The sequence below is a fragment of the Hyperolius riggenbachi genome, chromosome 2 (genome assembly GCF_040937935.1).
Source record: "Hyperolius riggenbachi isolate aHypRig1 chromosome 2, aHypRig1.pri, whole genome shotgun sequence".
NCBI classification, from domain to species: domain Eukaryota; kingdom Metazoa; phylum Chordata; class Amphibia; order Anura; family Hyperoliidae; genus Hyperolius; species Hyperolius riggenbachi.
Window position 1 is genome coordinate 35,944,711 of NC_090647.1, and position 27,994 is coordinate 35,972,704.

The 27,994-nt window shown below is 45.0% G+C and overlaps 1 protein-coding gene across 1 annotated transcript in view; it reads right to left on the reverse strand.

Moving 5' to 3' along the window:
* Window positions 1-241: 241 nt before the first annotated feature.
* Window positions 242-27,994, reverse strand: part of LOC137544771 (odorant receptor 131-2-like) — a 177,038-nt gene continuing 149,285 nt past the window's right edge. The window contains exon 3 of the mRNA XM_068265861.1: window positions 242-1,199. Coding sequence (XP_068121962.1) covers window positions 242-1,174 — 933 coding nt within the window. The 5' untranslated portion in view covers window positions 1,175-1,199. The remainder of the gene's footprint in view (window positions 1,200-27,994) is intronic.

The following is a 27,994-nucleotide window of genomic DNA, read 5'->3' on the forward strand; positions in this document are numbered from 1 at the left end:
TTCTATTTAACTTTTTACTTTTATCTCCAACCTTCATTCTTTGCTTCCTTTTTTCCTTTTTTTTAATTTGAACTGCTGCTTTCCTCTTCCCTCCTTCCTTCCTTTCTTTATTGCTTCCTCCCTCCCTATCTCCCTTCCTCTTTCTTTCTTTCTTTCTTTCTTTCTTTCTTTCTTTCTTTCTTTCTTTCTTTCTTTTACTGCAAAACTATATTTAATCTCTTTTATTAAAACAGCTGACAACTTATTTTGGTTTATGTTTTTGACAGCTACAAAAAAGGACTCGGTTAATCCGTTTGCGAAATAGCTTATCCCTAATGCCGTATATAATGGGGCTGATGAACCTCGGGAAGCACATGAAGAAACAGAAGTTGATAATGGGCAGCACGGCAACATAATCTCTCAGCAGTATCTCGATGATGTTGGAACTGTAGGCCATCATGCACAACAGGAGCTGAATGGCGTGGAGCATGACGGTGGTGCCAGCTTTGGCTGCAGAAGACTTTCTCAAATCAACCCTGAAGGCCACCAACATAATCTTGATGTACGTGAAGATGATTATCAGTCCCACCATGGAAAAGGTTGTGGCGTGGGCAACAATTCTAATGGTGTTTTGTACAGCAGTCACAAAGAATGAAGCTCTACTGCAGATAACATACCGAGAGAAGAACAATTTATCAGTTAGCAAGATCAGAATTATGGTATCGCTGAAGTTCGGTAAAAGCCCTATGGTCCATATAATCGTAATGGCAAGTCGTGTTTTTTGTAAGGTGCAGAACTCTTCATGCCTCAATGGGAAGCATATGGCAATATAGCGTTCCAAGGACATGATGGCGAGGTTGTAAGGAGCAATTTTCTCAGAAGTAGAACACACAAAAACAATAACATAACAAAAGGATGCAAGGAATGGGGTCCGGTAAATAGAGGTAAGGAACGAGAATAGGCTGAACAGGAGGTAAACTAAGTCGGCAATGAGCATGTGGGCAAACAAGACATAGCGGACTTCCTGACGGGCAAGAGAACTGGTAAAGTAGATGCTCAGCAGAACTGCCATGATGTAAAAATAAATTATGAAACCTGCTAATGTGATGCCTATGAAGGTCAACTGCATAAATGTACGGCTATTGGCGCTGGCTGCCTGGGTATTATTTTGCAGGATATCCGAGATGTTTGTCATGACTCATGAGTGATGGTTGTAGAAACTGCAAGAAATAGTAAATAAAAAAGTAAAGTGTGTGAGTAATAACATTAAATGCATGTTAACCAATGCAAGCAAGAAGCCTTTCAAATAAAATGACCAAATTTGAGATGCTGATGAGATATAAAGATTAGGATATTGTAGATATTCAGCATGCTTTGCCTAATGCCTGGTACACACCGTGCAATGTCCTGTCAGATAGATGGGTTGAATCAATTATTTTGGGACCGGTCTGATCTGATTTCCATTTTTCTAATCGATATTACATAAAAGTGATTGGAGAATTGATCAGAAAAAAAGATAAAAAATCATATCGGACCTGTCGGAAATAATAGATTTGAGGCTTCTATCTGACGGCAAATTGCATGGTGCGTACCAGGCATATCTCAGGAAGATGTGAAGGCACGCTTAGGTAAAATTAAGATAGATGAGGACTTGGCCCAGATGTCATCCACCCCAGAGTATTAAGGGAGTTGAGTTCAGTTATCTACTGTATAGGCCATTTATCTTGTTTATTACCATTCTCTCTCACGTGGATCAGTTCCCTATGACTGGCATACAGGTGATGTTTTTCCTCTTACTTATTTCAGAAGGTCAAAAGCTCAGAACCGGGCAACTACAGATCTGTAAGCTTAACATCAGTTGTGTGTAAACTGTTTGAAAGTATTCTGTGGGATGCTATACAAGACTTTATAGCACAGAATAATCTCGTTCCACTGTAGCAGAGACCTGAAATATGTGGCATTGCAAATTTATCTATTACATTTTGAAACTTTAGGCGACTAAAAATTCAAACATTTCAAATATTTTAACTGAAATTCCATGATAGTTGCGGGCATTGCTGCAGAGGCCTGAAATATTTGGCACATGCCAAGTTCCCAACACCACTCTAGAGCCACACCACCCTTCCTGCCTGACCAAAAAGAACTCCAGTCCTCAGAGAGGCCAGAAATATGTGTCATTGCAAATTTATCTATGACATTTTTAAACATTTTTTTTTACATTAAAAAAATTACATTTCAAATATGTAAACTGAAATGACATCTCAGTTGCATCCACTGTAAAAGCGACCTGAAATATATGGCATGTGCCAAGTTGCCAAAGACTCCACTTTGCAGCCACACCATCTTTTCTACCTGACCGAAAAGAGAGGCCTGAAAAATTGGATAGTTACCTGCCTAAACATTTGAAATTGCAGCCACAGCATATAAGGCCTAAAAAATTAGGCAGTTACCTGCCAAATAAATATTTTAATGTCAGCCACTGTATACGAGAGAGAGGCTGGAAAGAACTGGCATGCACCAGGTTAATAACAATAATTTACAAAAAACATAAGTAACATAGTGGGTGGTGGGGAGGCAGGATAGCTGCTCCTGTGGCCAGAGTGGGCATGATCAGAATCAGAATCAGAATCTTTTATTTCGCCAAGCACGGCTGGGCCGTGCCCGGAATTGGGTTTGGCAAGTACAGGGCTAGTGTGAGAACAAGCAGAACATAACGATACATATATGTAAGCTGACAGACAATATAAGGGGTACAGTTACAGCATTTGGACACATTTGAACACGTATATATGAAGTGAGCACCCGTGCGGTCAGGCTGGGTGCTACCAGACACCACTTGTCGTGTAGGATGAGGAGGGATCTAAGAGTTCTAAGAGTTCAGATAATTTACGGCTGAGGGGAAGAAACTGTTCCTGTGCCTTGTGGTCCTGGTGTAGATGGATCGGAATCTCCGGCCTAGGGGGAGCCTACTAAAGAAGCAGAAACCTGGGTGGGACGAGTCATGATGCTCCAATTCATGAGGCCTGAAGTAACTGGCATACCCCAGGGCAATAATGGGTAAAAAATCCAATCAAATTAGGACCGTATTACACATCAGTGCTGTAACTCTGTGGTATACATGCCTCGCCCCAAAGTATACACGACTCGCTCTATTACCTTCAAAAGAGGTTTATCTGGACACTCGTAAGGGAGGTGCCCAAGTGTAAATATATATATATATATATATATATATATATATATATATATATATATATATATATATATTGTATATATAAAATTCTAATAGTTAAAATAAGAATGAGAGGTAATCTCTTACCTCTCCTGACGACAAATACACAAGTAGTAATGGAAAAGTATTTATTCAAAACACATAATAGACAACATGTCTCACGGGTACTAGCCCACTTCCTCAAGTCAATAGCTTAGTCTTTCAGAGGTGCCTATTTTCTACTATTCATCTTTCTGCAAGGCATGCACCTGATAAAGCAGGCCAGTACCTGTGAAACGCGTTGTCTATTTTGTGTTTTGAAAAAATACTTTTCCAGTACTGTTGGTGTTTTTGTCACCAGGAGAGTAAGTGTCGAGATTACCTCTCATTTTTATTTTAACTATTAGAAGTTTATATTAATTTTTACACTTGGTAGCCTCTATCCTTACGGGTATACTTCAGATCAGGTGTTTCTGTGGCTACACTTGTTATGGGTGTAAAAATCATGATGGCCACACTTGTTATATGACCCTTGTGAGATGAGCCCCAAGGCCCTGAATGGCACCAAGGAGAGGCAAGGGAAGGGGTGGGAGCATTGGGGGGCCCAATCAATTGTAGTTACGCCACTGATCTACACAAAAATGTGTTCCAATCTTTAGGATGAGCTCCTGTTTTTTCTGTATACCTGGGTCATATCAGACCATGGGGAGTGTGGCTCACAGATGACATAAAAAAAGCAAAATATTATGCAATTACAGTCCAATGCACAGTCCCAGTGTGATAAGGTGCTTCTTTACAAATACAGGTTTGTTCTGACATTGTGCAGGTGTTCATTGGCCTAGCAATAGGGGATGCTGAGGTTGTGGCTGCAGTGGGGCCTCCTCCATCCATCTTATTAGCTTTCATTGGTGCTCTGCTGATAATGAATGCCTCTATGTAATGATTTGTGTCAGCAAAGAAAACAATTCTGGTTATTAGGTGATCTGCAGTATCACCTATAATGCAGATATATATCTGACTAGCCGACCCGCGGCGTAGCATACGCCACATACGAGGGTAGAGGGCTGGAAGGGGGTATTGGGCACAGCGGTGGGGAGGGGGGTTGGACCCTCCCTCAAATGGGTCCCCCATGTGTGCTCTACCTCCAGCTTAAGCTCAGCAGGAACCCCCCCCCCCCTCACCTGGGTCCCCCATGTGCACTCCCCCTCCAGCTTAAGCTCAGCAGGACCCACCCCCCCTCACCTGGGTCCCCCATGTGTGCTCTACCTCCAGCTTAAGCTCAGTAGGACCCCCCCCCCTCACCTGGGTCCTCCATGTGCGCTCCCCCTCCTGCTTAAGCACAGTAGCAGCCGCCACTATTAGTAAGAGGCAGCGGGCGGGGATGACTCACCTCTTCCGTGTTCCATCGTGCGTTCCACTGTCGTCACTTCCTGCAATGCCGCACACTGTATTGGTGTAATTTGCCTTTTTAAAACAGAAGAAAATCTGCAATAATTCAGCTATAAGTGAACATTTGTGGTTATCCACAATGCACTGCTACTAAATATGAAAATTACCCCTTTCCCCCCTTGGTAAGCCACGCAAGCATCCAGAGCCGCTGGTGTATAGCAAGCATATAGCTTTACATTTTACACAGTCATATCAAACCCACATGTAGACAGCCAGTTTCAGACTTTTGGTCCTCATCAGTACATGGCAGGGATTGATACGGCTGTATGAGATAGGGCTTGGACCAGTACAACAGAGTAACCAAGCAGCTGAGGGTGACCCAAACCACTCGTAATGTATAGGGGGATGAAAGGGACCAAAAAGACCTCCTACTAAAAAAAGCAAAGCTTGGTATAATTTGCCTTCCTAAAACAGAAGGAAATATGCAATAATTCAGCTATAAGTGAACATTTGTGGTTACCCACAATGCACTGCTACTAAATATGCAAATAATTTATTTTCCCCCTTGGTAAGCCAAGCAAGCATCCAGAGCTGCTGGTGTATAGCAAGCATATAGCTTTAAATTTTACACAGCCTGTTTCAGACTTTTGTTCCTTATCAATACATGGCAAGGATTGATACAGATGTATGAGATAGGGTTTGGACCAGTACAACAGAGTAACCAAGCAGATCAGGGTGACCCAAACTACTCGTAATGTATAGGGGGATAAAAGGGACCAAAAAGACCTACTAAAAAAAGCAAAGCTTGGTGTAATTTGCCTTCCTAAAGCAGAAAGAAATATGCAATTACTCAACTATAAGTGAACATTTGTGATTACCCACAATGCACCGCTACTAAATATGCAAATTATTCCTTTTCACCCTTAGTAAGCCAAGCAAGCCTATAGCTTTAAGTGTTACACAGTCATATCAAACCCACATGTGACAGCCTATTTCAGACCTTTGGTTCTCATCACTACATAGGCTATCATTCATAAAGCATTTTCGCATGCGGAAATGCTTAAAACAGCTGACTTTCCCGCACACGTAGCAAAATCTGCATTCATAAAGGCTCCTTCCGCATCAAAATCTGACATTACCGAGCAGAGCAATAAATCACCGCCTTGTGCGGTGATTGTTGTAAAAAAATGTAGCTAAATGTTAATTCATTAAGATCACCGCAAGCGGTGTGAGGTCGGGAAGTACCGCTCCCTCTGATGTGGCAATAACAATGTTAAGTGAATGGAGACACAGAGACCTCCCAGGCAGCGGCAGTAGAGCGGAACACGGAGAAATGTATCAACTCGGCAGCTTCCGTGTCTCCGCAAGCCTACCGCCTGCCTAGTGTGGGGAATCTCAGCACTGCTAGCGCACCTGGATACTATTTTATGATTCAGCAGCCAGAAGTCAAAAACACCATCAGTGGCGTTTTCCCGCACTGATTCTCCATACCAACAGCACTTTCATGAATGATAGCCATAACAGAGATTAATATGGTTGTATGAGATAGGGCTTGGACCAGTACAACAGAGTGACCAAGCAGCTCAGGGTGACCCAAACTACTAAGAATGTATAGGGGGATAAAAGAGACCAAAAATCCCTCCTACTAAAAAAAGCAAAGCTTGGTGTAATTTTCCTTCTTAAAACAGAAGCACATCTGCAATAATTCCGCTATAAGTGAACATTTGTGGTTACCCACAATGCACTACTACTGAATATGCAAATTATCCCTCTTTGCCCTTGGTTTGATATGACACTACTTCTTCTTCTTGCTTGGACCAGCCCCTTCTTCTTGCTTGGACCGGCCCTGGGGGCAGGGCACTACTTCTTCTTCTTGTTTGAAGGTTGAGGCACTTACTCTATTATATATATAGATATATTATATGGTGATCTGCAGAATCACCTATAATACCGGTATATCAGAAGCTGATGTGACAACAAATAGCAATGTGTGATTGGTGCAACAGTAGTACTGATAGGTTTAGCAATACCTCACCAGAGGAGCTGGTGGGTACTAACAGTACATCGACCCTCACCAGAGTCAAGGGCCCTCTGGTGAGAGTAGAGTGGTCAGACAGTTCGGGTTCGGCAACAGACAGACAGATGCAGTACAAAATCGGAAGGCAGAGACAGGAAGGTATAAACAGGCAGAGTCGGCAGCAAGATCAGATGGGCAGAGGTACAGAATCACTGAGCAGAAGAGTAGTCAGAACGAGCCAGAGTCATGCACAAATAATAACACAGTAATGTATAATCTTTAAGGCTATCAAACAATTCCTATCTTGTGTGAAATCCCCGGTTTCCTCCCGGATCAAAGCACACTGGAACTATCTATGGGTCTGAGCGCTAACACCAAGTATTCGCAACAGCAGACAAGTTGTGAATGATTTAGCTAGGCTTATGAAGCATAGGAGACCCCTCTGGCACGCTCCTTCCTATCAACCAATGAGGAGCGGCGAGCGTCTCCTCTGACGTCAGCCAACCGGCCGCATAAAGGTCCTGTCTGTGCGCGGGCGCACGCGACAAAGCAATCCTTTGTGCAACTGACAGACCCGTCCTCGGCATGCTAGACGCCTGAGGCATGGATACATTGCTAGACAGGGAGCTGGAGGCAGCTGCGGTGGTAACGCTGTTCACCGCGACTGCCTCTCCAACGTTTGTTACAGTACCCCCCCTTGAGGCGTGGACTCCGTACACGTCCTGCATGGCTTCTCAGGATGCAACTCATGAAACTTTTTCCTAAGTTCCTCAGCATGCATGCGATGACCCGGACCCAAAATCTCTCCTCAGGCCCATACCCCTTCCAATTAACAAGGTACTGTACCGAGTTACGCACCCGCCGAGAATCCAAAATCCGCTCAAACTCATACTTAAGTTCCCCATCAATCATCTCGGGGGGGGGGGGGGGACGAGGAATCCACATGCACAGCCGGCTTCAACAAAGACACAAGGAATGACTTAACACCTCTCATACTGGGTGGTAGTGAAATTACATAAGTGACATTATTAATCTTTTTGGACACAGGGTATGGGCCTATAAATCTGGGACTCAATTTTGCTGATGGCTGTTTCAGCGCCAGATGTCGGGTAGAAACCCACACCATGTCTCCGGGTACAAAGTCCCACTCTACAGATCGCTTTCTATCAGCCTGCTTCTTCTGGGTCTGGAAGGCCTTTTTCAGGTTCCTTTTGACCATGGTCCAAATCTCCTTAAAAGATCCCTGCCACTCTTTCAAAGCAGGGAAAGGAGAAGACACCACTGGCAATGGAGAGAATTTGGGAGATCTCCCTGTCACCACCTGAAAGGGAGAAAAGCCTGAAGAGGAACTTTTCAGGTTGTTATGCGCAAATTCTGCGAATGGCAAGAACTTTGCCCATTCTAACTGCGCGTCAGCAACATAGCATCTAAGGAACTGCTCTAAAGACTGATTAACCCTCTCAGTTTGCCCATTGGTCTGTGGGTGGTAGCCAGAGGAAAATGACAGGTTCATTCCAAGATGATGACAAAAGGCTCTCCAGAATTTGGACACAAACTGGACTCCCCTATCTGACACCACATTTTCTGGAATGCCATGTAAGTGGAAAATGTGTTGAATGAAGAGATCCGCCAGTTCCTGGGCAGAGGGGAGTCCGTCCAGTGAAATAAAGTGAGCCATTTTGCTGAACCTGTCGACTACCACCCATATGACTGTTTTCCCCTCGGACCTGGGGAGTTCGCCCACAAAGTCCATGGACAAATGGGTCCATGGTTCCCCAGGTACTGGCAAAGACTGAAGGGTGCCCACAGGAGCCTGTCTGGATGGCTTATTCCTGGCACAAACTGTACAGTTTCTGACAAACTCCCTACAATCTAGGACCAGTGATGGCCACCACACACACCTAGACAGTAAATCCTGCATTCTGGCCACCCCAGGATGCCCTGCATTTTTATGTGCATGAAACAATTGTAAAATTTGCAGCCGCAAATGAAGTGGTACAAATAGAACCCCGTCAGGTTTCCCCTCGGGGCCCCAAAGTAAGGGCCCCAAAGTAAGCGACCGATCCTCCCAGGTCTCGGTGGCTGCCATGACAACTTTTTTTCGGGCAGAATGTTCTCGGGCGTTGGTGGCTGTACTGTCTCGGGCTCAAAACATCTAGACAGGGCATCTGCTTGACATTTTTACTCCCTGGTTTATGCGTAATGAGAAAGCTAAATCTCGAAAAGAATAATGACCAGCAGGCCTGTCGAGGACTAAGCCTCTTGGCCCCTTTAATATATTCCAAGTTTTTGTGGTCAGTATAGACTGTAATCATATGTTCTGCCCCCTCGAGCCAATGACGCCATTCCTCAAATGCGAGTTTAATGGCTAACAGCTCTCGGTTACCGATATCGTAATTTCTCTCCCCAGGAGAGAATTTACGTGAGAAGAAAGCACACAGAAGTACAGCCCCGACCCCAATCTCTGATGCATCCACCTTAACTATAAAGGGACAAGTGACATCGACATGTCGCAAAATAGGGGCGGAGCAAAACAAGTTCTTCAGAGATGAAAAAGCAGAGTGTGCTTCGGGTGACCAATTATAAGTGTCAGCTCCTTTTTTGGTGAGATTAGTGAGAGGTGACACTACAGAAGAAAATCCCTTGATACATTTTCTGTAATAATTGGCAAAGCCAAGAAATCTTTGGAGTGCCTTCAGCCCCATGGGCTGTGGCCACTCCAAAATGGCAGCTACTTTTTTGGGGTCCATGGAGAGTCCTGAGGTTGAAATGATATACCCCAAGAAAGGAACTTCTGACACCTGAAAAAGACATTTCTCAATTTTTGAATATAAAGAATTCTGTCTCAGTTTTTTCAGGACAAACTTCACATACTCCCTGTGTTTAGCTAGACTGGGTAAGAAAATCAGTATATCGTCCAGATATACCAATCGTCCCAGGACCTCTCGGAAAATCTCATTGACCAACTCCTGGAAGACGGCAGGAGCGTTACACAACCCGAAGGGCATAACAAGGTACTCGTAGTGGCCGTCAGGTGTGTTGAATGCCGTCTTCCATTTGTCACCCTCCCTTATGCGTACCAGGTTGTATGCCCCTCTTAGATCGAGTTTAGAAAAGACACATGCATCAGTAACCTGGGAGAACAAGTCGTCAATTAACGGGAGTGGGTAACGATTCGTTATGGTAATTTTATTCAGTTCTCAATAATCTATGCAGGGGCAAGCCGACCGTCCTTTTTTTGAACAAAAAAGAACCCTGCTCCGGCCGGAGACTTAGAATAACGGATAAAACCTTTGGCAAGGTTTTCTTTAATGTAGTCCTGCATATCGACTTTTTCAGTAGCGGACAGGTTATACAAATGACCTCTAGGGGGCATACAACCAGGCCTTAACTCAATGGGGCAGTCAAAACTTCTGTGTGGGGGAAGTTTGTCCGCCGACTTAGGACAAAAAACATTAGTGAATTCTGCTTCATATCTTGTGTGAAATCCCCGGTTTCCTCCCGGATCAAAGCACCCCGGAACTATCTAAGGGTCTGAGCGCTAACACCAAGTATTCGCAACAGCAGACAAGTTGCGAGTGATTTAGCTAGGCTTATGAAGCAGAGGAGACCCCTCTGGCACGCCCCCTCCTATCAACCAATGAGGAGTGGCGAGCGTCACCTCTGACCAGGGCCGGGCCGAGGCATAGGCTGGAGAGGCTCCAGCCTCAGGGCGCAGTGTAGGAGGGGGCAGAGAATTCATTCAGCTTTCATTCCTAATTGTGTTTGAAGCAGAAATAAATAAGAAAAGGGGATACATGGCAGTGACTGCAAGCCAGATAACTAGATATTAAGGTGTTGGGGAGGTTGTGGGCCCTGTGGCGCCTCTTAGTCTAATAGCAATCAGTGTGTGACGGCTGGGGTGGGAGGGATGGAGGGGCGCACTTTGGTGTCTCAGCCTTGGGTGCTGGAGGACCTTGTCCCGCCTCTGCCTCTGACGTCAGCTGACCGGCCGGTCAGCTGACGCGCCTCCTCCCCGCATAAAGGTCCTGTCTGTGCGCGCGCGCACGCGACAAAGCAACCCTATGTGCAGTGCAACTGACAGACCCGTCCTCGGCGTGCTAGACGCCTGAGGCACGGATACATTGCTAGACAGGGAGCTGGAGGCAGCTGCGGTGGTAACGCTGTTCACCGCGGCTGCCTCTCCAACGTTTGTTACACTCTATGGGCTTGATTCACAATGCGGTGCTAACCTACTTAGCACGTCTAAAGTCTTTAGACGCGCTAACCAGGGTGCTAAGTAGGTTAGCACCGGATTTCTCAATCAGATCACGCGCTAACTTTGCGCGCGCAAAGTTTTATGCACGCAAAGTTTTACGCGCGCTAAGTCCCATAGGCTTTAATGGGCACTTCACGCGAAGCACCCTGTGCTCTGTGCAGTACGCGCGTAAAGGTTTATGCGCGAAAAGCTCGTTTAGACGTGCTAAGTTAGCACCGCTTTATGAATCAAGCCCTATATGTGCACTGCATAGTGGTAATCTTTAACAAACTTTCCTTGGTTTCTTTACTCTGATTACACCTCTTGGACCCTGCAGGTAGCCTTAGTAGGTTTTGGGGCTCCATATCAATAGAGTGCTTGAGGGCCCCATGTAAAAAACTTGCACTGGAGCCCCAAGCTCCTTAGTTACTCCACTGACTGCAATCACACAAGCACTATGTAAACAACTTCTCAGCAACCCCTGTGTGGCGTGGTATGACCCAGGCAATGTTTGCCATCATTTGCTGATTAGTAGTAGCAAAGCATTTTTAATAAAGGATACCTCAACGCGGTGGAAGAGTCTAGTACGAAACACTGCGCGCAAACTGTTTTGGAAGCCAACATCCTACATTGTGTTGCATCTGTTTTGAAGTTGCGTAACCTGCTTATAATTAGGCTCTGCACTTCCATGCAATTGGTCAATCAGTCTGTCTTGGGAAGCCGCTGAACCTCCTCCTGCAATAAAGGCTACATGAGCAATATTGTGTGTGGCTACACTTGTTATGGGTGTGAAAATTATGATGTCTACTCTTGATTAATGACCGTTGCCAGATGGACTTCAAGACTGCGAGGGGCAGTGTCTCTTTAACGGCCGCCGGCCTAGCTTCTGTGCATGCTCAAGCGTGCGGCCATGAACTGCGCCTGCCAAACTGCGCTCCTGGCAATGATAGCAAGACTGCGAGCGGCTCAGCCACGCCCTTACGCATGCATACCTGGCTAGATCTGTGGCTGGTACAGAAGGGACCCCGAGACAGTGGGAGAGAGTAGAGCTGTGGCAGGGGACATATAGGCTTCTAGGGGCTGAAGGGAGCCCCAGGTAAGTAAATCTAATTTTATTTTATTTTGCTTCTGCATCCTTTAAAGAGACTCTGTAACAAAATGTTCAGCCTTAGTTCTTCTATCCTATAAGTTCCTTTGCCTGTTCTAATGTGCTCTGGCTTACTGCAGCCTTTCCTAATTGCACAGTGGCTGTGTTATCTCTGTTATATAATCTAATCTGTTTTCTTATGTCGGCACAGTCGGGCTAAGGCTGGAATGTATGGAATGTGCAGGGCTGCTTGTGATTGGTAGAAGCTATACACACCCCTTCCAGGCCCCCTGCAGGCTCTGTATGACTCACACACTCTGCTTATGTGAGCCTATCACAAGCTGGTTAGTTTGTTTGTAATCACTGCCTAAAACTGGCAATTACAAGCCAGGTTTGCAGCAGAGAGTGGCAGAAACAGCACAGAGGGGCCCAGGAGAACATAATGAATAGAATAGTATGCTTTTTGCTGTAAAAATTTTAGAGTACAGATTCTCTTTAAGGAGAAACCAGTGAAATAAATCAGACCAAAATATTGTGCTTGCTCATAATTAATTAACAGTCAAAGGTAACTTGTATCTGTGTATGACAGGTGAAATGCTGGTAGACAGGTTACATGTGTGGGGCTTTGGCCTAGAAGCCCTTTACTCTGGGTCGGATTTGCCATAAGGCAATGTAGGCATGTGCCCACGGGTGCCGGATGATGGAAAGGCAGCTCACTCCCCTCCTTGAGCACCTCCCTACTTCCCTATGAAGAGTCCTGAGGAGAGTGCAAATGAGAGGTTACTCACCCTGCTCTCTGCATTCCACTGACCAGATCTACCTTCAGTCCAGGGTACCTCTAGCTGCTTAATACTGAGGTTCCTCTAGCTACATAATACTTGGGGACACCGGTAGCTACTCAATACTGAGGGCACTTCTGGCTACCTAATACTACGGGGCACCTGTAGATGCTTATGGCCAAGGGAAGTATGGGAATTTGGTGGGGTTTGTAGGTTCATGGAGGGAGAAGCCTAGGGTGCCAGGACATCTGTGTATAGGTTCCAGTGAGGTCAAACTGGGCCTGACTCTAGCCACTGAGGATAACAGAAGGGGAGTATCAGGGGTAGTTATTAGGGTCTCAGGCAGGGGAGTAACCACAAGGTATTAGGGCCACCTAATGCTCACACCACTTCTCTTGTGTCCCCTCGGTGACCTTTACAGTCTTGTACTGTATCTTGCCATGGTAATAAAAAAAAGTGTGGCCATCAAAATATTCACACCCATAACAAGTGTAGCCACAAAAACACCCGATCTGAAGCATGGAGCCCTATATTGGAGGGAGTGAAGAAATAGTTGGGACTCCCTTACAAAGACAGCCTTAGAGTATGCGGGGCCTGGGGTGAGTGTCGTATGCAAAGCCTAGAGCCATAAGTGTAGGCCATATACCGTACCACCATACTCAGGGGCTTGTCCACCTCTAATGCAGTATGCCTTTATATTGTTTAAAAACGGTTACATTTTGCTTGCTGGGTGGTGGGCTGAGGGCTTGGCTGGGGGTTTTGCTTTGATGTGGGGTTTGACTGGTGATTTGCTGGGTTCTGGGCTGAGGGCTTTGCTTTGCAGTGCTGCTCGGATACCACTCTTCACAATCCGAATTGAATTCGGATCCGTATACCCAGATATCCAGATCCGAATCGGATATCCAAATCCGAACTTTTTGGTCTCTCTCTCTCTCTCTCTCTCTCTCTCTCTCTCTCTCTCTCTCTCTCTCTCTCTCTCTCTCTCTCTCTCTCTCTCTCTCTCTCTCTCTCTCTCTCTCTCTCTCTCTCTCTCTCTCTCTCTCTCTCTCTCTCTCTTCTCTCTCTCTCTCTCTCTCTCTCTCTCTCTCTCTCTCTCTCTCTCTCTATCTCTATCTCTCTCTCTCTCTCTCTCTCTCTCTCTCTCTCTTCTCTCTCTCTCTCTCTCTCTCTCTCTCTCTCTCTCTCTCTCTCTCTCTCTCTCTCTCCCCGAATTCCTATTCACAGTTCGGATAGTGAAAAAAGTTCTGATTATCTGGGTAGTTTGGATACCCGAATATTGGATGAGCAGCACTGTTGCTTTGTTTAGTGATTTGTTGAATGCGGGGGGCTTTGCTGGGCGCTTTGCTGGGAGCTTTGCTAGGTGATTTGCTGGGTGCTGGGCTGAGGGCTTTTTTTTTGGGGGGGGGGGGGTTGTTGAGTGATTTGCTGGCTGCCGGGCAAAGGGCTTTGCTGGGGGCTTTACTTTGCTTGGCAATTTGCTGGGAGCTTTGCTTTGCTAGGAGATTTGCTGGGTGATTTGCTGGGTGCTGGGCTGAGAGCTTTGCTTTGCTGGGTGCTGAGCTGAGGGCTTTGCTTTGCTGGGTGCTGGGCTGAGGGCTTTGCTTTGCTGGGTGGCTGGGTGCTGGGCTGAGGGCTTTGCTTTGCTGGGTGCCGGGCTGAGGGCTTTGCTTTGCTGGGTGCTGGGCTGAGAGCTTTGCTTTGCTGGGTGGCTGGGTGCTGGGCTGAGGGATTTGCTTTGCTGGGTGCTGGGCTGAGGGCTTTGCTTTGCTGGGTGCTGGGCTGAGGGCTTTGCTTTGCTGGGTGCCGGGCTGAGGGCTTTGCTTTGCTGTGGGCTATGCTTTGCTGGGTGCTTCCTTGCTGATTTAGGCCCAAGTGCAAACCTGGAGACTGCTGGAAAATTCCTGCATTGCCAATACACAGCAATGAGGATTCAGATGTCAGAAAGCAAATTGGAAACAGCCTATTGATGCAGGAACAATGTGCCTGGAAGTTTGGGCGGCCACTAAAGGGTGATATTAATAACAGATATTTTACGATAAAAACGTAAAATTTCAATATTAAATACCTATATTTTACTATGCCCAAACCTAACCCTACCTGACCCTCCCCCCCCCCCACACACACACACAAACACTACATGCCTAATGCCTTAAACTAACCACAAACACTACCTACCTAATGCCTGACCATTAACATCCCCATCCCCCCCCCCCCCATAAACACACACACACACACACACACACACACTGTCTCCCTAATGCCTCTAAATCTAAACTCTCCAAACCCCCCAACCTAACATTCCCCCCCCCCCCCCCCCCCGCAAGCACTACCTCCCTAATTACAAAACGTAAACCTCTCACCCACGCACACACTACCTATCTATCGACAAAACACTCCCCACCACTAGCTATGGTGCAATGCGATGATTGCATTGCATCTACGGCCAATGAAAACAGAATGCATGCTATTTGTAAATAGCATGCACCGGTACAGTGCCCGCTATATATGGGGCACCGTATCGGCGCACGCTATTAACAAATGTCCACTCCGGCGTCCGATTCCTGATATTTTGTATTGGTGCTTTTGGTGGAGCCCAATTGGTCCACTAGCCGCATGCGCCCTTTTTTACTGTTTTGGTTAAGACTGTCTGTTAGGGTTAGGTGCCAATATTAGGTGGGCTAGTGCTAGGGAGGAAGGTACGGGAAGGTTAGTTTTGAACTGCTGCATTTAGAATGTTAATAAAGTGCACCTGAGACAGGAGGAAAAGTTGAGCTTTATTTACCCGTGGCTTCAACCAGCCCCCGTAGTCTTTGAGGTTCCCTCTGTTGTTACGCTGTCAACCAAATGTGCTGTCCCGGTCATGTGCCTCCTGAATCACGTTCTAGGCAAGTTCAGTTAGTAAAGATTTGTAACTGTGCATGCGCAGAATGCCCTGGTGACAGGAGTGCTATGGAGGAAGATCTCGGCCAGGAAAGCGCATGCTCCATACTCTGCAACCCAACCAGGTGATAGACTTTACAGCGGAACAACAGAGGGGACTCAGTAGTGATGAGCAGAAATTTTGCCTATGCGTAATTACGCATCGTAAGTCGCATTTACACATCGTAATGCGAAATTTCAGGGAAAAGCGTAATTAATTTCTTATGTAATTGTAAGCATTTGTAATTGCGCATTTTACGCGCAATTTATGCTTAATTCTGTACCTGTAAAAAAAAAAAAAAGAATTGTTGAAAAAGACTAGTTTTTGAGAAAATCAGTTTTAAAAATACAAAAAAAAATGGTTGTAAACTGTCAATTTTCTGAATTTAAAACATTTTTTAACATTTTTCTTTGCATTTTTCAAAATTGATTTTCTCAAAAACTACAAGATCTTTTTGAAAAAATCTTTTTTGACTTGTATCTACTATTCTCCTTAACATATGTACAAATTTTGGTAGCAATAGCAAGTATGGGGGCTTTGCAATTCACCGCTAAAGTCAGCACAGAATTACGTGTAAATTACACGTACATTCATGCGTAATTACGAATGATTATACACTGGGACTCAGGACTCAGAGGACACCAAGGGTCCTTTAAAGACTATGGGGTGCTGGAAGAAGCCCCAGTAAAATTTGTTAAGCGAATAGAGTAGTGCGTTAGAGTAGGTGTCAGGAAGGGAATTATGTTAGGTAGAGATAGGTTAGATGTGAGAAAAAAGGATTTTATTAGGCAATATTATTGGGACAAGCGTAAAAAAAAACTGACTTACTAAAGTATTGGTAAGAGCATTTTACCAAAACTGTAACATCAGCTTTCCTTGTGCCAAATTTACCTGGAGACAGTTTCATGTATCTTGTTTCCCCTCCAGGACTTATGGTTAATATTTGCAGATAATTGTAACAGGGACAGGGAGCAGCTCGGTAATACAAACCCAGTGTTTACTTGTTGATAACGGACAGTATAAGTACATTTATAATGTGCCAATGGGGACGGGAACCTGTGTAAATATTAACCCTTCATGGATTCAGCTGTCAGCCCACATCATGATCTAACCTATGGTTCTGCAATTTTAGTAAATGTAAAGTCACGAAATCCCAAAGGAGAAACTAAACCGTCACCTTGTAGCCTACAGAGAGCTTCTAATTGCAGATATGTCACTTCTTAGCAACCTGTACCTCACAGTGATAACACAGTGGTGATGCACATAATAATAATAATTATTATTAATATTATTATGAAATGCCAAGATATTCCATGGCGCTGTACAAAATAAGAAACAAACTTGGGGTACAAAATAATACAGACAATGGTGTACACCAATATGCAAAATACAGTGTTGGTACAAAATACAGAATCGGTAGTTACAGTGACAAAAGTAACATCAATAAGATATGTAACATATTTTAAGACACAAAAGGGTGAGAAAGCTCTGCACTTGTGAGCTTACACTCTAAAGCAATACGGGGGAAACAATAGGTGGTGTAGTATTGTAACGATCTGTGTCAGCACACAGAGAGAATCTGATCATTGATGATCTGCAGAATCATCAACAATACAGATGTGTACCTGATTATGGATAATCTGCAGAATCACCAATAATACAAGTATGACTAACCTCTGGACACCTAATGAAGTGTAAGTGTTTGGTGCAACTGTAGGCTATCTCCTGTGGGGTGGGAGACACAGATAAGTTTGGCCAGAGACCACCTGAGGAGCAGGTGGCCCTCGGCTGTGCAGGGACTATCTCCTTAACAGAGGGGATAGAGATAATCTGGCAGCCAGTGATTCCCTGGTAAACTGGTAATCAGACTGTACTGCAGCCAGGGGACTCCTATGGGATAGAGGCCACTGGCTGCACTGCAGGAAGGACTCTCTGAGGAGCAAGAGGTCCTTGCAGCTAACTGACACTTGGTGGAATAGTGTCACGGGTAGTACAGACAGACTGAACACTCGAGGGATGAGTGACAGCCAGAAGGGTCGGGCAGGCCAGGTCGGTAACACACAAGCAGATAAGGTACAGAGATAGAAGGCTGATTCGGTAACCAGGTACAGGCAAGGTTGGCAACTGGTAGGCAGATAGACAGAGGTACCGAATCAGAAAGCAAGAGAGAGGTCAACAGAGCAAATGGTCATAAAAGATATAAAGCACAATCCTAGTCTGGGGTGTGAGGTCCTTGGTCTCGACACCCAGGAACTAGTCTAAGGAATAACACAGTATCCTATGCTTGGGTGTGAGGTCCTTGGTCTCAACACCCTGGAACTGGTCTAAAGTATAACACAGCAATGACACAGTAATCCTAAGCTTGGGTGTGAGGTCCTTGGTCTCAACACCCCGGAACTGGTCTAAGGTATAACACAGCAATGACACAGTAATCCTAAGCTTGGGTGTGAGGTCCTTGGTCTCAACATCCTGGAACTGGTCTAAGGTATAACACAGCAATGACACAGTAATCCTAAGCTTGGGTGTGAGGTCCTTGGTCTCAACACCCTGGAACCGGTCTAAAGTATAACACAGTAAATAACAAGAGCGTAATCTGGCTAAGTGTGAATTCCCAGGTCCACCTGGTTCTAACACACTGAAGGATCTGACTGAGGTCTGAGTGCTCACACGTAAGTATTCACAACGGCAGACAACTAGCAACTGACCAGCAAGATCTATATATACTACAGCACTCCTCAGCGCCGCCCCCAGCCCTTCAGCCAATCAGGAGTTCCGCTGGAATCAGCTGATCGTCCTGATCAGCTGATTCCCCTTCTGCTGGCATAAAGGTCCTGTCTTCTGGCGCTCGCGTAGCTCTCCATCTGTGTGCACTAGAAGGCCCAGGCAAACCAGACGCATGCTGCTGTGCGGAAACCGCTGGTCTGAACGCGGAGATAGCCGCCCCGCCGCCAGACCGCGCGGCGGCATCTCCGCTATTCATTACAAGTATATAATAATAATAATACCTAGAGGCAGTGTGTTTTTAGGTTAACTAGTATGAGTACAACATGGCCAGAGGTCAAAGGGAACTGCCCTAAATTTAGAGTTTATGCTTGATGGAAAAAGTGAGTTTTGAGGGAGTGTTTAACCTCCCCAGCGGTATGGACAGAAATGTCCGTTCAAAAAAACATGCCGTGAACAGTATAAACATGCATACACATCAATACTCTCCTGCACTGTATACTAGACCCTTGCTTGACACATTTTGGCAAGTTACAGGAAAAAAAAAGTTTTAAAAATACATTTTATCACTGTTTGCACAGAAATCCTGTGGTAATTGAACGCTGGGGAGGTTAAAGATATGAAAGGTGATATGAAAGGTTAGAGAGTGACAGATGTTTTGTTGCCATTAATTATGTAACATTATCTACAACTGTAATCTATCTATAAAAAATGAAATCAGGCTGACAAGACAAGAGAATGTATTTCCTAGAGATGTCACGAACATAGAATTTTTCGTTCGTGAATAGCGAACGCAAACTTCTGAAAATGTTCACGAACAGGCGAACCTGGCGAACCGCCATAGACTTCGATGGACAGGCAAATTTTAAAACCTACAAACACCTACAAAGTTTCTGGCCACAAAAGTGATGGAAAAGTCGTTTCAAGGGGTCTAACACCTGGACTGTGGCATGCCAGAGGGGGATCCATGCCAAAAGTCCACCAAAAATACAGAGTTGACGCAAAGTCAGGTTTTAAACCCTAAAGGGCAGAACAGGAGCGGACTGACCACTCGGGCACTTGGGCATGGACCGAGGGCCCATGGTCAGGGTGGGCCTGCCAGAGCACCCTAAGCAGGAGGGGAGGAGCGCAGTAAAAGGGTGGTGTGCACAGCTTGTGTCCTCACCTTAAAGGGACTCTGTAACAAAAATGTCATTGTGTTTTCTACCATCCTACAGGTTCCTAAACCTATTATAATGTGCTCTGGCTTCAGTGGCGTAGCTAAGGAGCTTTGGGCCCCGATGCAAGTTTTACATGGGGCCCCCCAAGCACTCTTTACATGACAATTGATACGACGCACCAAAACCTGCCAATGGCAACTACAGTGTCAGAGGTGCAAGAAGGGGATGGGGAACAGTGTGTTAATGATTACCACTATTCAAAGCATCTATAGAAGTGATTAGTATGAGCACAGGACCAATAGAGAGCGAATACTGTGGTTGAGGGAGGGACCTTCGGGGCCCCTCTTGACCAAGGGCCCGATGCGGTCGCTACCTCTGCACCCCCTATTGCTATGCCCCTGTCTGGCTTACTGCAGCACTTTATACTATCACCATCTCTGTAATAAATCAGCTTATCTTTCCCCTGTCGGACTTGTCCTGTGTCTGAAAGGCTGCCAACTCTTCAGTGTGATCTGCTATGCATGCCCCCTCTATGCACACTCCCCTGTGTGTGTGTGTTAGTTACATTAGCCAGCTTTTCTCTGCTCTCTTATCTTTTACAAGCTGGATAAATCCTCTGTTCACATACTGATGAGTCACATACTGCAGAATTACAGACAACCGGGCAGAGCTGTCTGCAAGAGTAAACAAACGATCAGCTTGTAACTCTTCAGTGAGCTGCAGGGGGAAAGAAACTCACAAATAATCTCTTGAGGTTCAAAAGGAAGGGTGTATACAGCCTGCTTGTGTATGGATGTATTTTCTATGTGTGGACATACTGTACATCAACCTACTTCCTGTTTTGGTGGCCATTTTGTTTGTTTACAAACAAACTTTTTAAAACTGTTTTTGACTACTTTTAATGCGGCGGGGAGCGGCGAAATTGTGACAGAGGGTAATAGGAGATGTCCCCTAACGCACTGGTATGTTTACTTTTGTGTGATTTTAACAATACAGATTCTTAAGGCCCTCCTCCTTGCTCTCCCCTCCGGTATTTTTAAATCTTGGCAGCTAACAGTGGGCAGAGACTTACCGCCATTCTTGCAGCCGCAAGGGACACTCTCGTTCTGCTCTGTGCGCCACTAGCCTGGTCTTCAGTAGAACAGACTAGTGGCGCACAGAGCAGAGCGAGGGTGCTCTGGCAGATTTGGGGGGAAAACACTAAAGGTGGCCATACACCATACAATTTTTTAAATATCTGTTCAATTTAAAAATTGCAATCAATTTTTTCTGACTGATTGTAACATTTCAAAAATATGACCAATGTACCACACACCTATGTTCAATTTTTTACCCAATTATGATAAAAATGATTGGTAACTCTGAGAAAATTGCTTGGATGTATATTAATAAATTGACACACACCATACAATCTTTAGAGAAATTGAAGAAAAATATCTGGCATTCCGGATAGCTAAAAATCGAAAAAAACGAGAAATCCGATCGGATTTTTCAGTCAAATGAAAAAAATGCTTTCGATTTTTTTCGGGAGATCCGATTGTTTTTATCGAATTGCCGTAAAATCAGATCATTTTATTGTATCGTGTGTGGCCACCTTAAGACAAAGTGAAAGAGAGGTTCATAGCCTTCCCGGAAGCTTGTGATCAGTGGTTCCTTTCTGATAGTAAAGGCCCAGAGATCAGCTCAAGCTTTTTTATAGAAATCACCAAAGACATGGAATTTTTTCTATTTTTGTTTTGTGCAACTTCAATTAAAACCGTATCCAGTTTGGAAGTGGCTGTTTGTAACCATTCTCACAATTCTGCACATATGCTGCTCCTAATTTTTATGACCTGCCAGACCTGAGTTTAAAGGGACTCCGAGCTCAAAGTAAAAACTAAATCGGTATTTACCTGGGACTTTCTGCAGCCCAGTGTAGGTCGGGAGGTCCCACGATGTCCATCTGGCTCTTCACCCAGGGCCTGGTCTGAAATGGCTCCCCGGCGGCTCCCGGCGAAACTGGGCCCGAGTGTCGGGCTCCTTCTTCCTGAAACGTCACGTCTGTCGTCACCACGCTGGCCGCCTCGCGTCATCACGGCGACCGGCGTGACAGTACTGCGCATGCGCGAATTCAAATTCCATTTACCCACTGATCTGTGTTTCATATGCAGCCTGCACCCTGACCCTGCATTGCAAGCACTCCAATCTATTCAGAAATGTTTCTGCTGTAATAAACCTCATCTGTCAGCCTGGCACTCTTTGGTACATCGCAGAGGAGAAGGAAGCTTGTCATCATCACCCCTCCCACACTCCTGCTCCTCACTGATTGGCTGAGGGCAGTTCATTGTGAAGCTGCTAAAACCTGATCCATGCTTGTGCTCACATGTTTACAGAGCAAGCAGCTTTGACAGAGCAGATTTGAGGAGAAAAAAAAGTAAGGGAGGAAATGACATCAGAATTAGCTTCAGTCAGAGGGAATAAAAAATGGAAACTGCCAAACAGAATTCTCTTTATTTTCTATATAAATTCACTGAAACCAAATGTGAACAGTACAATACATATGTTATGTAAGTAGAACAAGTAGTTATCTACCTACAGTATGTTTTTTTTTTTTTTTCTGGCATAGTATGGATGACCCTGCTGCTTTAAACGATGGTACTGCACAACTTTTGTTTTCAGATCTTTGGAGAGTTGCTATAAACGGGCCCATACACCAAACGATTTTCCCTCCGATATACAGCAGATTCAGTCACTGTGATCGAATCTGCTGTGAAATCGTTGCACAAACGCTGATAGAACGATCGATTTCCATCGGAAATCAATCGTTCCCGTCGACTCCCATTGATCCGTCCGTGCGGAAGATTTTTCTTGATCACCGGCGGGTTGGGAGTGAGTCAATAGCGGCATTCGAATGCCTGACGACCGACGCAATACAGCGGCAATACATTACCTGCTCCGCCGGCGCGAGTCCCGGTGTCTTCTTCTCCGCTGGGCTCCAAGTCCGGCAGGCTTCACTGAACTTCCTGTCCCGGCAGAAAGTTTAAACAGTAGAGCGCCCTCTACTGTTTAAACTTCCCCGAACGTGAAGTGAAGCCTGCCGGTCCGGAACCCAGCAAAGAAGAAGACAGCAGAGACCAGGGGACTCGCACCAGCCGGATCAGTTAATGTATGCAGGGGGGGGGGGGGGGTGGGCGGCGGCAGTGGCAGCTTCACAGATTGTGATCGGTTTCAGGCTGAAATCGATTCATAATCTGTGTGCAGTAAAGGCAGCCATACGATCCCTCTCTGATCAGATTCGATCTGTTGGTCGATCTGATGGCAAATCGACCAGTGTATGGCCACTTTAAGGATCCCAAGCTGTCACTCTTCAGAGGGGAATCAAAGAGAAGTTCAACTTGCAATTGGCTACTTTACATAGCTTTTCTCATGATTGGAAATACCTGTCTATAAAGTTTAAGGCTTAACCAACTAATCCAAACCTTTTGGTGACCATGTAATCAGTATTGACAAAGTTACATGCATTCAAATCAGCAAAATTACAAGGGTACCCAAATTGTTGCACTGCGAGTTTTCGACATTTGATTAAATTTTACAACGGAATATTGCTTCACTAAAAACCTTTGTTTGGAAAAAAACAACACCACAGCACACAGATGCTACTAGGAAATTAAAGACATAACTGTTATCTTTTTCATTGACAGCAGAGTAAATTATCATGCAGGCTGAGAGGGGTTCCCAAATTTTTCATATGACTGTATCTCTGCAGGAATCCCTAATTACCCTGTAATAACAGAAGGTGTGAGACCTGCCCTTATATCTCATGCACAAGCCAAATGCAAATACCAAACTCACAAAAATATCATAAAATGACAGACCAATTTTCTTGTGAGTCATTGAATGTTGTATACATGATACTCTGCATGAAATGCCACTCAAGAGGAATCTATATAGGAGAAACAGGACAACAACTAACAACATCTTTACTGCTGGTAGCTGCACCACTGCAGAATGTTTGTTTGTTTTGTGTTTGGAAGTAAGCAGAAACAATACCTGCTGCTGCATACCAATTCAGAGCAATATATACATTTAGGAAATGTTCCTGATGCTGAAACTAGGATAATAAACACCAAATTGGGTATCTATATATATAATAGAGTAAGTGCCTCAACCTTAAAGCAAGAAGAAGAAGTAGCGCCCTGCCCCCAGGGCCGGTCCAAGCAAGAAGAAGGGGCTGGTCCAAGCAAGAAGAAGAAGTAGTGTCATATCAAACCAAGGGCAAAGAGGGGTAATTTGCATATTCAGTAGTAGTGCATTGTGGGTAGCCACAAATGTTCACTTATAGCTGAATTATTGCAGATTTGCTTCTGTTTTAAGAAGGAAAATTACACCAAGCTTTGCTTTTTTTTAGTAGGAGGGCTTTTTGGTCTCTTTTATCCTCCTATACATTCTTAGTAGTTTGGGTCACCCTGAGCTGCTTGGTTACTCTGTTGTACTGGTCCAAGCCCTATCTCATACAGCCATATCAATCCCTGCCATGTACTGATGAGGACCAAAAGTCTGAAACTGGCTGTCTACATGTGGGTTTGATATGACTGTGTAAAATTTAAAGCTATATGCTTGCTATACACCAGTGGCTCTGGATGCTTGCTTGGCTTACCAAGGGGGGAAAGGGGAAATTTTCATATTTAGTAGCAGTGCATTGTGGGTAACCACAAATGTTCACTTATAGCTGAATTATAGCAGATTTCCTTCTGTTTTAAAAAGGCAAATTACACCAATACAGTGTGCGGCATTGCAGGAAGTGACGACAGTGGAACGCACGCTGGAACACGGAAGAGGTGAGTCATCCCCTCCCGCTGCCTCTTACTAATAGTGGTGGCTGCTACTGTGCTTAAGCTGGAGGGGGAGTGCACATGGAGGGCCGAGGGGGAGGGGTCCTGCTGAGCTTAAGCTGGAGGTAGAGCACACATGGGGGACCCAGTTGAGGGGGGGTCCAACCCCCCTCCCCGCCACTGTGCCCAATACCCTCTTCCTGCCCTCTACCCTCGTATGCGGCGTATGCTACGCCGCAGGTCGGCTAGTCCTAAATAATGCCTTACATCCTACTATATGTCGTTGAGGTGCCTATTTATTCATCGTTGAATTCTACAAAACAATATTCCCACAATCATATTAAGCCATCTCCATGCATGGTGACCATGGTGGCTAGAACTCCTGTCTCACAAAATTACAGCCTCCATTTCGGTTACCAGCCAAGTATCTATTTTCATTGCATTTCTGTGTTTCCTCCATGTTCGCCTGTAGATCTATGGGGCACTCCAGTTTCCTCCCACACCCCCAAAGCCTCCATTCCTTCTTTTCCCTTTACACCTCCATCCTTGCATCCTTCCGCCCTTTCTTTTTACTTTCTTCCGTCTCCTTTTCTTTCTGCCTTTTTTTTTTTGCTTCTTCCCTTTCCTCCATCCCATCGTATCATCATCTTCTTTTCATATCCATAACAAGCTTCTTTACATGTGGGCAGCTAGTACTAAACTATTTTATTCCTGTTTATTAATAATTCACTCACTGACAGCTTATTTTACATTGTGTTTTTTACCCCTACAAATAAGAACATTTTTAATCCGTTTGCGGAAGAGCTCATCCCTTACGCCATATATAATGGGGCTGATGAACCTCGGCAAACACATGAAGAAACAGAAGTTGATGGTGGGCAGCACGGCAACATAATCTCTCAGCAGTATGTCAAAGATGGTGTAACTATAGGCCATCATGCACAGCAGGAGCTGAATGGCGTGGAGCATGACGGTGGTGCCAGCTTTGGCTGCAGAAGACTTCCTCAAATCAACCCTGAAGGCCACCAACATAATCTTGGTGTACGTGAAGATGATTATCAGTCCCACCATGGAAAAAGTTGTGGCGTGGGCAACAATTCTAATGGTGTTTTGTACAGAAGTGACAATAAATGAAGTTCTACCACAGAAAACATTCCGAGAGAAGAACAATTTATCAGTCGACAAGATCAGAATTACGGCATCACTAAAGTACGGCAATATCGCTATGAACCACATGATTGCAAAGGCAAGTTGTGCTCTTTGTAAGGTGCAGAACTCTTCATGCCTTAACGGGAAGCAAATGGCAATATAGCGTTCCAAGGACATGAGGGCTAGGTTATAAGGAGCGATCTTCATTGCAGAAGAGGTCACAAAGACAATAATGTAACAAAAGGAGGCTGGGTAGGTGGTGGAATAAAAAGAAGCAAAGAACAAAAAGAGGCTCAATGGGAGAAACACCAAGTCAGAAATGAGCATGTGGGCAAACAGGATATAACGGACTTCCTGACGGGCAACAGCACTGGTAAAGTAGATGCTCAGCATAGCCGCCATGATGTAAAGGTAAATTATGAAACTTGCCAATGTGATACCGAGGAGAATCCTTCGCATTAAAATATTGATTACAAAGTTGGCTTCCTGGGTATTATTCTGCAGGATGCCCGAGATGTTTGTCATGACTCATGAGTAATGGGTGTAGAATAGAAACTGCAAGAGATAATGAACAAAAGAAAAAAATGAGAATAAAAACCAAAAGGACTGGTTCAACTGTAAGGCCCCTTTCACAAGGGAGGCTGAACTGTGCGCTTGCAATTTAATGCAGGCAAATGGTGGCATTTGTAACTCTATGCGTGGCACATAGTGGTGTTGCCCAGCGGTAAAAAATTTGCATCTGAGCACGGCCGCTGCCACACTTTGAAGTGCTACCAAGCGCCCAGCTGTGCATGAGAACAGCATCTTAAAGGACTACTGTAGGGGGGTCGGGGTAAAAAAAGTTGAACTTACCCGGGGCTTCTAATGATCCCCCGCAGATGTCCTGTGCCCACGCAGCCACTCACCGATGCTCCGGCCCCACTTCTGGAATTTACGACTGTAAAGTCGGGAAAACTACTGCGTCTGCGCGCCCGTGACCTCGCTCCGGCTGAAGTCACCAGGAGCAAACTGCACAGGCACAGACTGTACTGGGCCTGCCCCGTACACTCCTGGTGAGGTCAGCGGGAGTGAGGGCATGGCCATGCAGGTGCAGTGGTTTTCCGACTTTAATGTTGAAAATTCCAGAAGTGAACCGGAGGGGAGGCTAGAGCATCGGTGAGTGGCTGCATGGGCAAAGGATGTCTACAGGGGACCATTAGAAGCCCCGGGTAAGTTCAAATCTTTTTACCCCTACCCCTCTACAGTATACGTTTAAGCCTCCAGTGTGAAAGAGACCTGAGAGTAAAACAAAGGAAAAAAAAACTTACCTTGGGAAAGAAGGTTTTCGGCCTGCACCTCATACACTTTACTGGCTGGGTCAATAAAATGTAGTAATTGCCATGCCAGTGTTACAGTCACCCCATGTACTGTATTTTGGCCTATAGGATGTACCGGACTATAAGATGCATCTAGGTTTAGAGGGGAAAAAAATGGTGAAAAAATACTAAACCTGGTGCAGGGGCGAGGGGCGTCTTATGGACCGCCGCCCAACTGTCTCTATTAACATTACTGGCAGTTAGGGCATTAACCCCTTTGTCACAAGGGAAAATGCACTGTAAATGACTTGTTCCCTATGTACTATAACTGTCACTAATAGGGGATATTATTAATCTTACTTCTCCGAAGCTCCTTCAGTCAGGTTTTATACTAGTTCATCTCCTCAGAGCAGATTCTCAAAGGTTTTTTCAAGCTTTTCAAGAGCACTTTCTGGCATGGACTTACACAAAGATCACAAACAGCAGCTTAACTGCCAAAATAGTAAGATACCAGCCAGCCTCCCTACTCACTTGCACACTATTTTGTCAGTTAGATTTTGCATCTGCTGTTCAGGAAATGCTGTTGAAAACAAAGAAAACCCTGAGAATCCCCCATGAGGAGATGGACTGGCCCAAAACCTGTTGGTTCTGTCAGATTTTAACTGTCTACTTTTTTCGCGTGGTGATCCTTTAAAATCAATAAATGAGGTAGCTTTCCTCACAGATGACACCACTTACGGTACAGGACAAAAGGAATTTGTTAAGAACAAGGCAACGTGTTTCATGAACCCAAATATCTCACTTCATCAGGCCAACAATCTGTCCCGGGTATGTGGTCATAACAAGCATCGGGCGCCTGATGCTTGTTATGACCACATACCTGGCACAGATTGACAGCCTAGTGAGCTGGTTAACGTTTTTCCTTAAGCAACTGGACATACATCCAAAAAGTAAAGATTATAGGACCGGGGAGGTAGACATATAAAAAGAAAAAAAAACACCTGCATAAATTACCAAAATAACAATTTGGCTTATATAAATAACAATATACAGTTTCAGATCAGAAGAACTTACCACGATAATTCACCATGGTAGAATATACAATTCCCTTGTGTAACGATCGGTGTAACACAGAGAGGGTCTGATTACCGGTGATCTGCAGTATCACCGAGAATGCAGAATATACCCGATTAATGATGATCTGCAGTATCACCGATAATCAGATATATCTACTAACCTCTG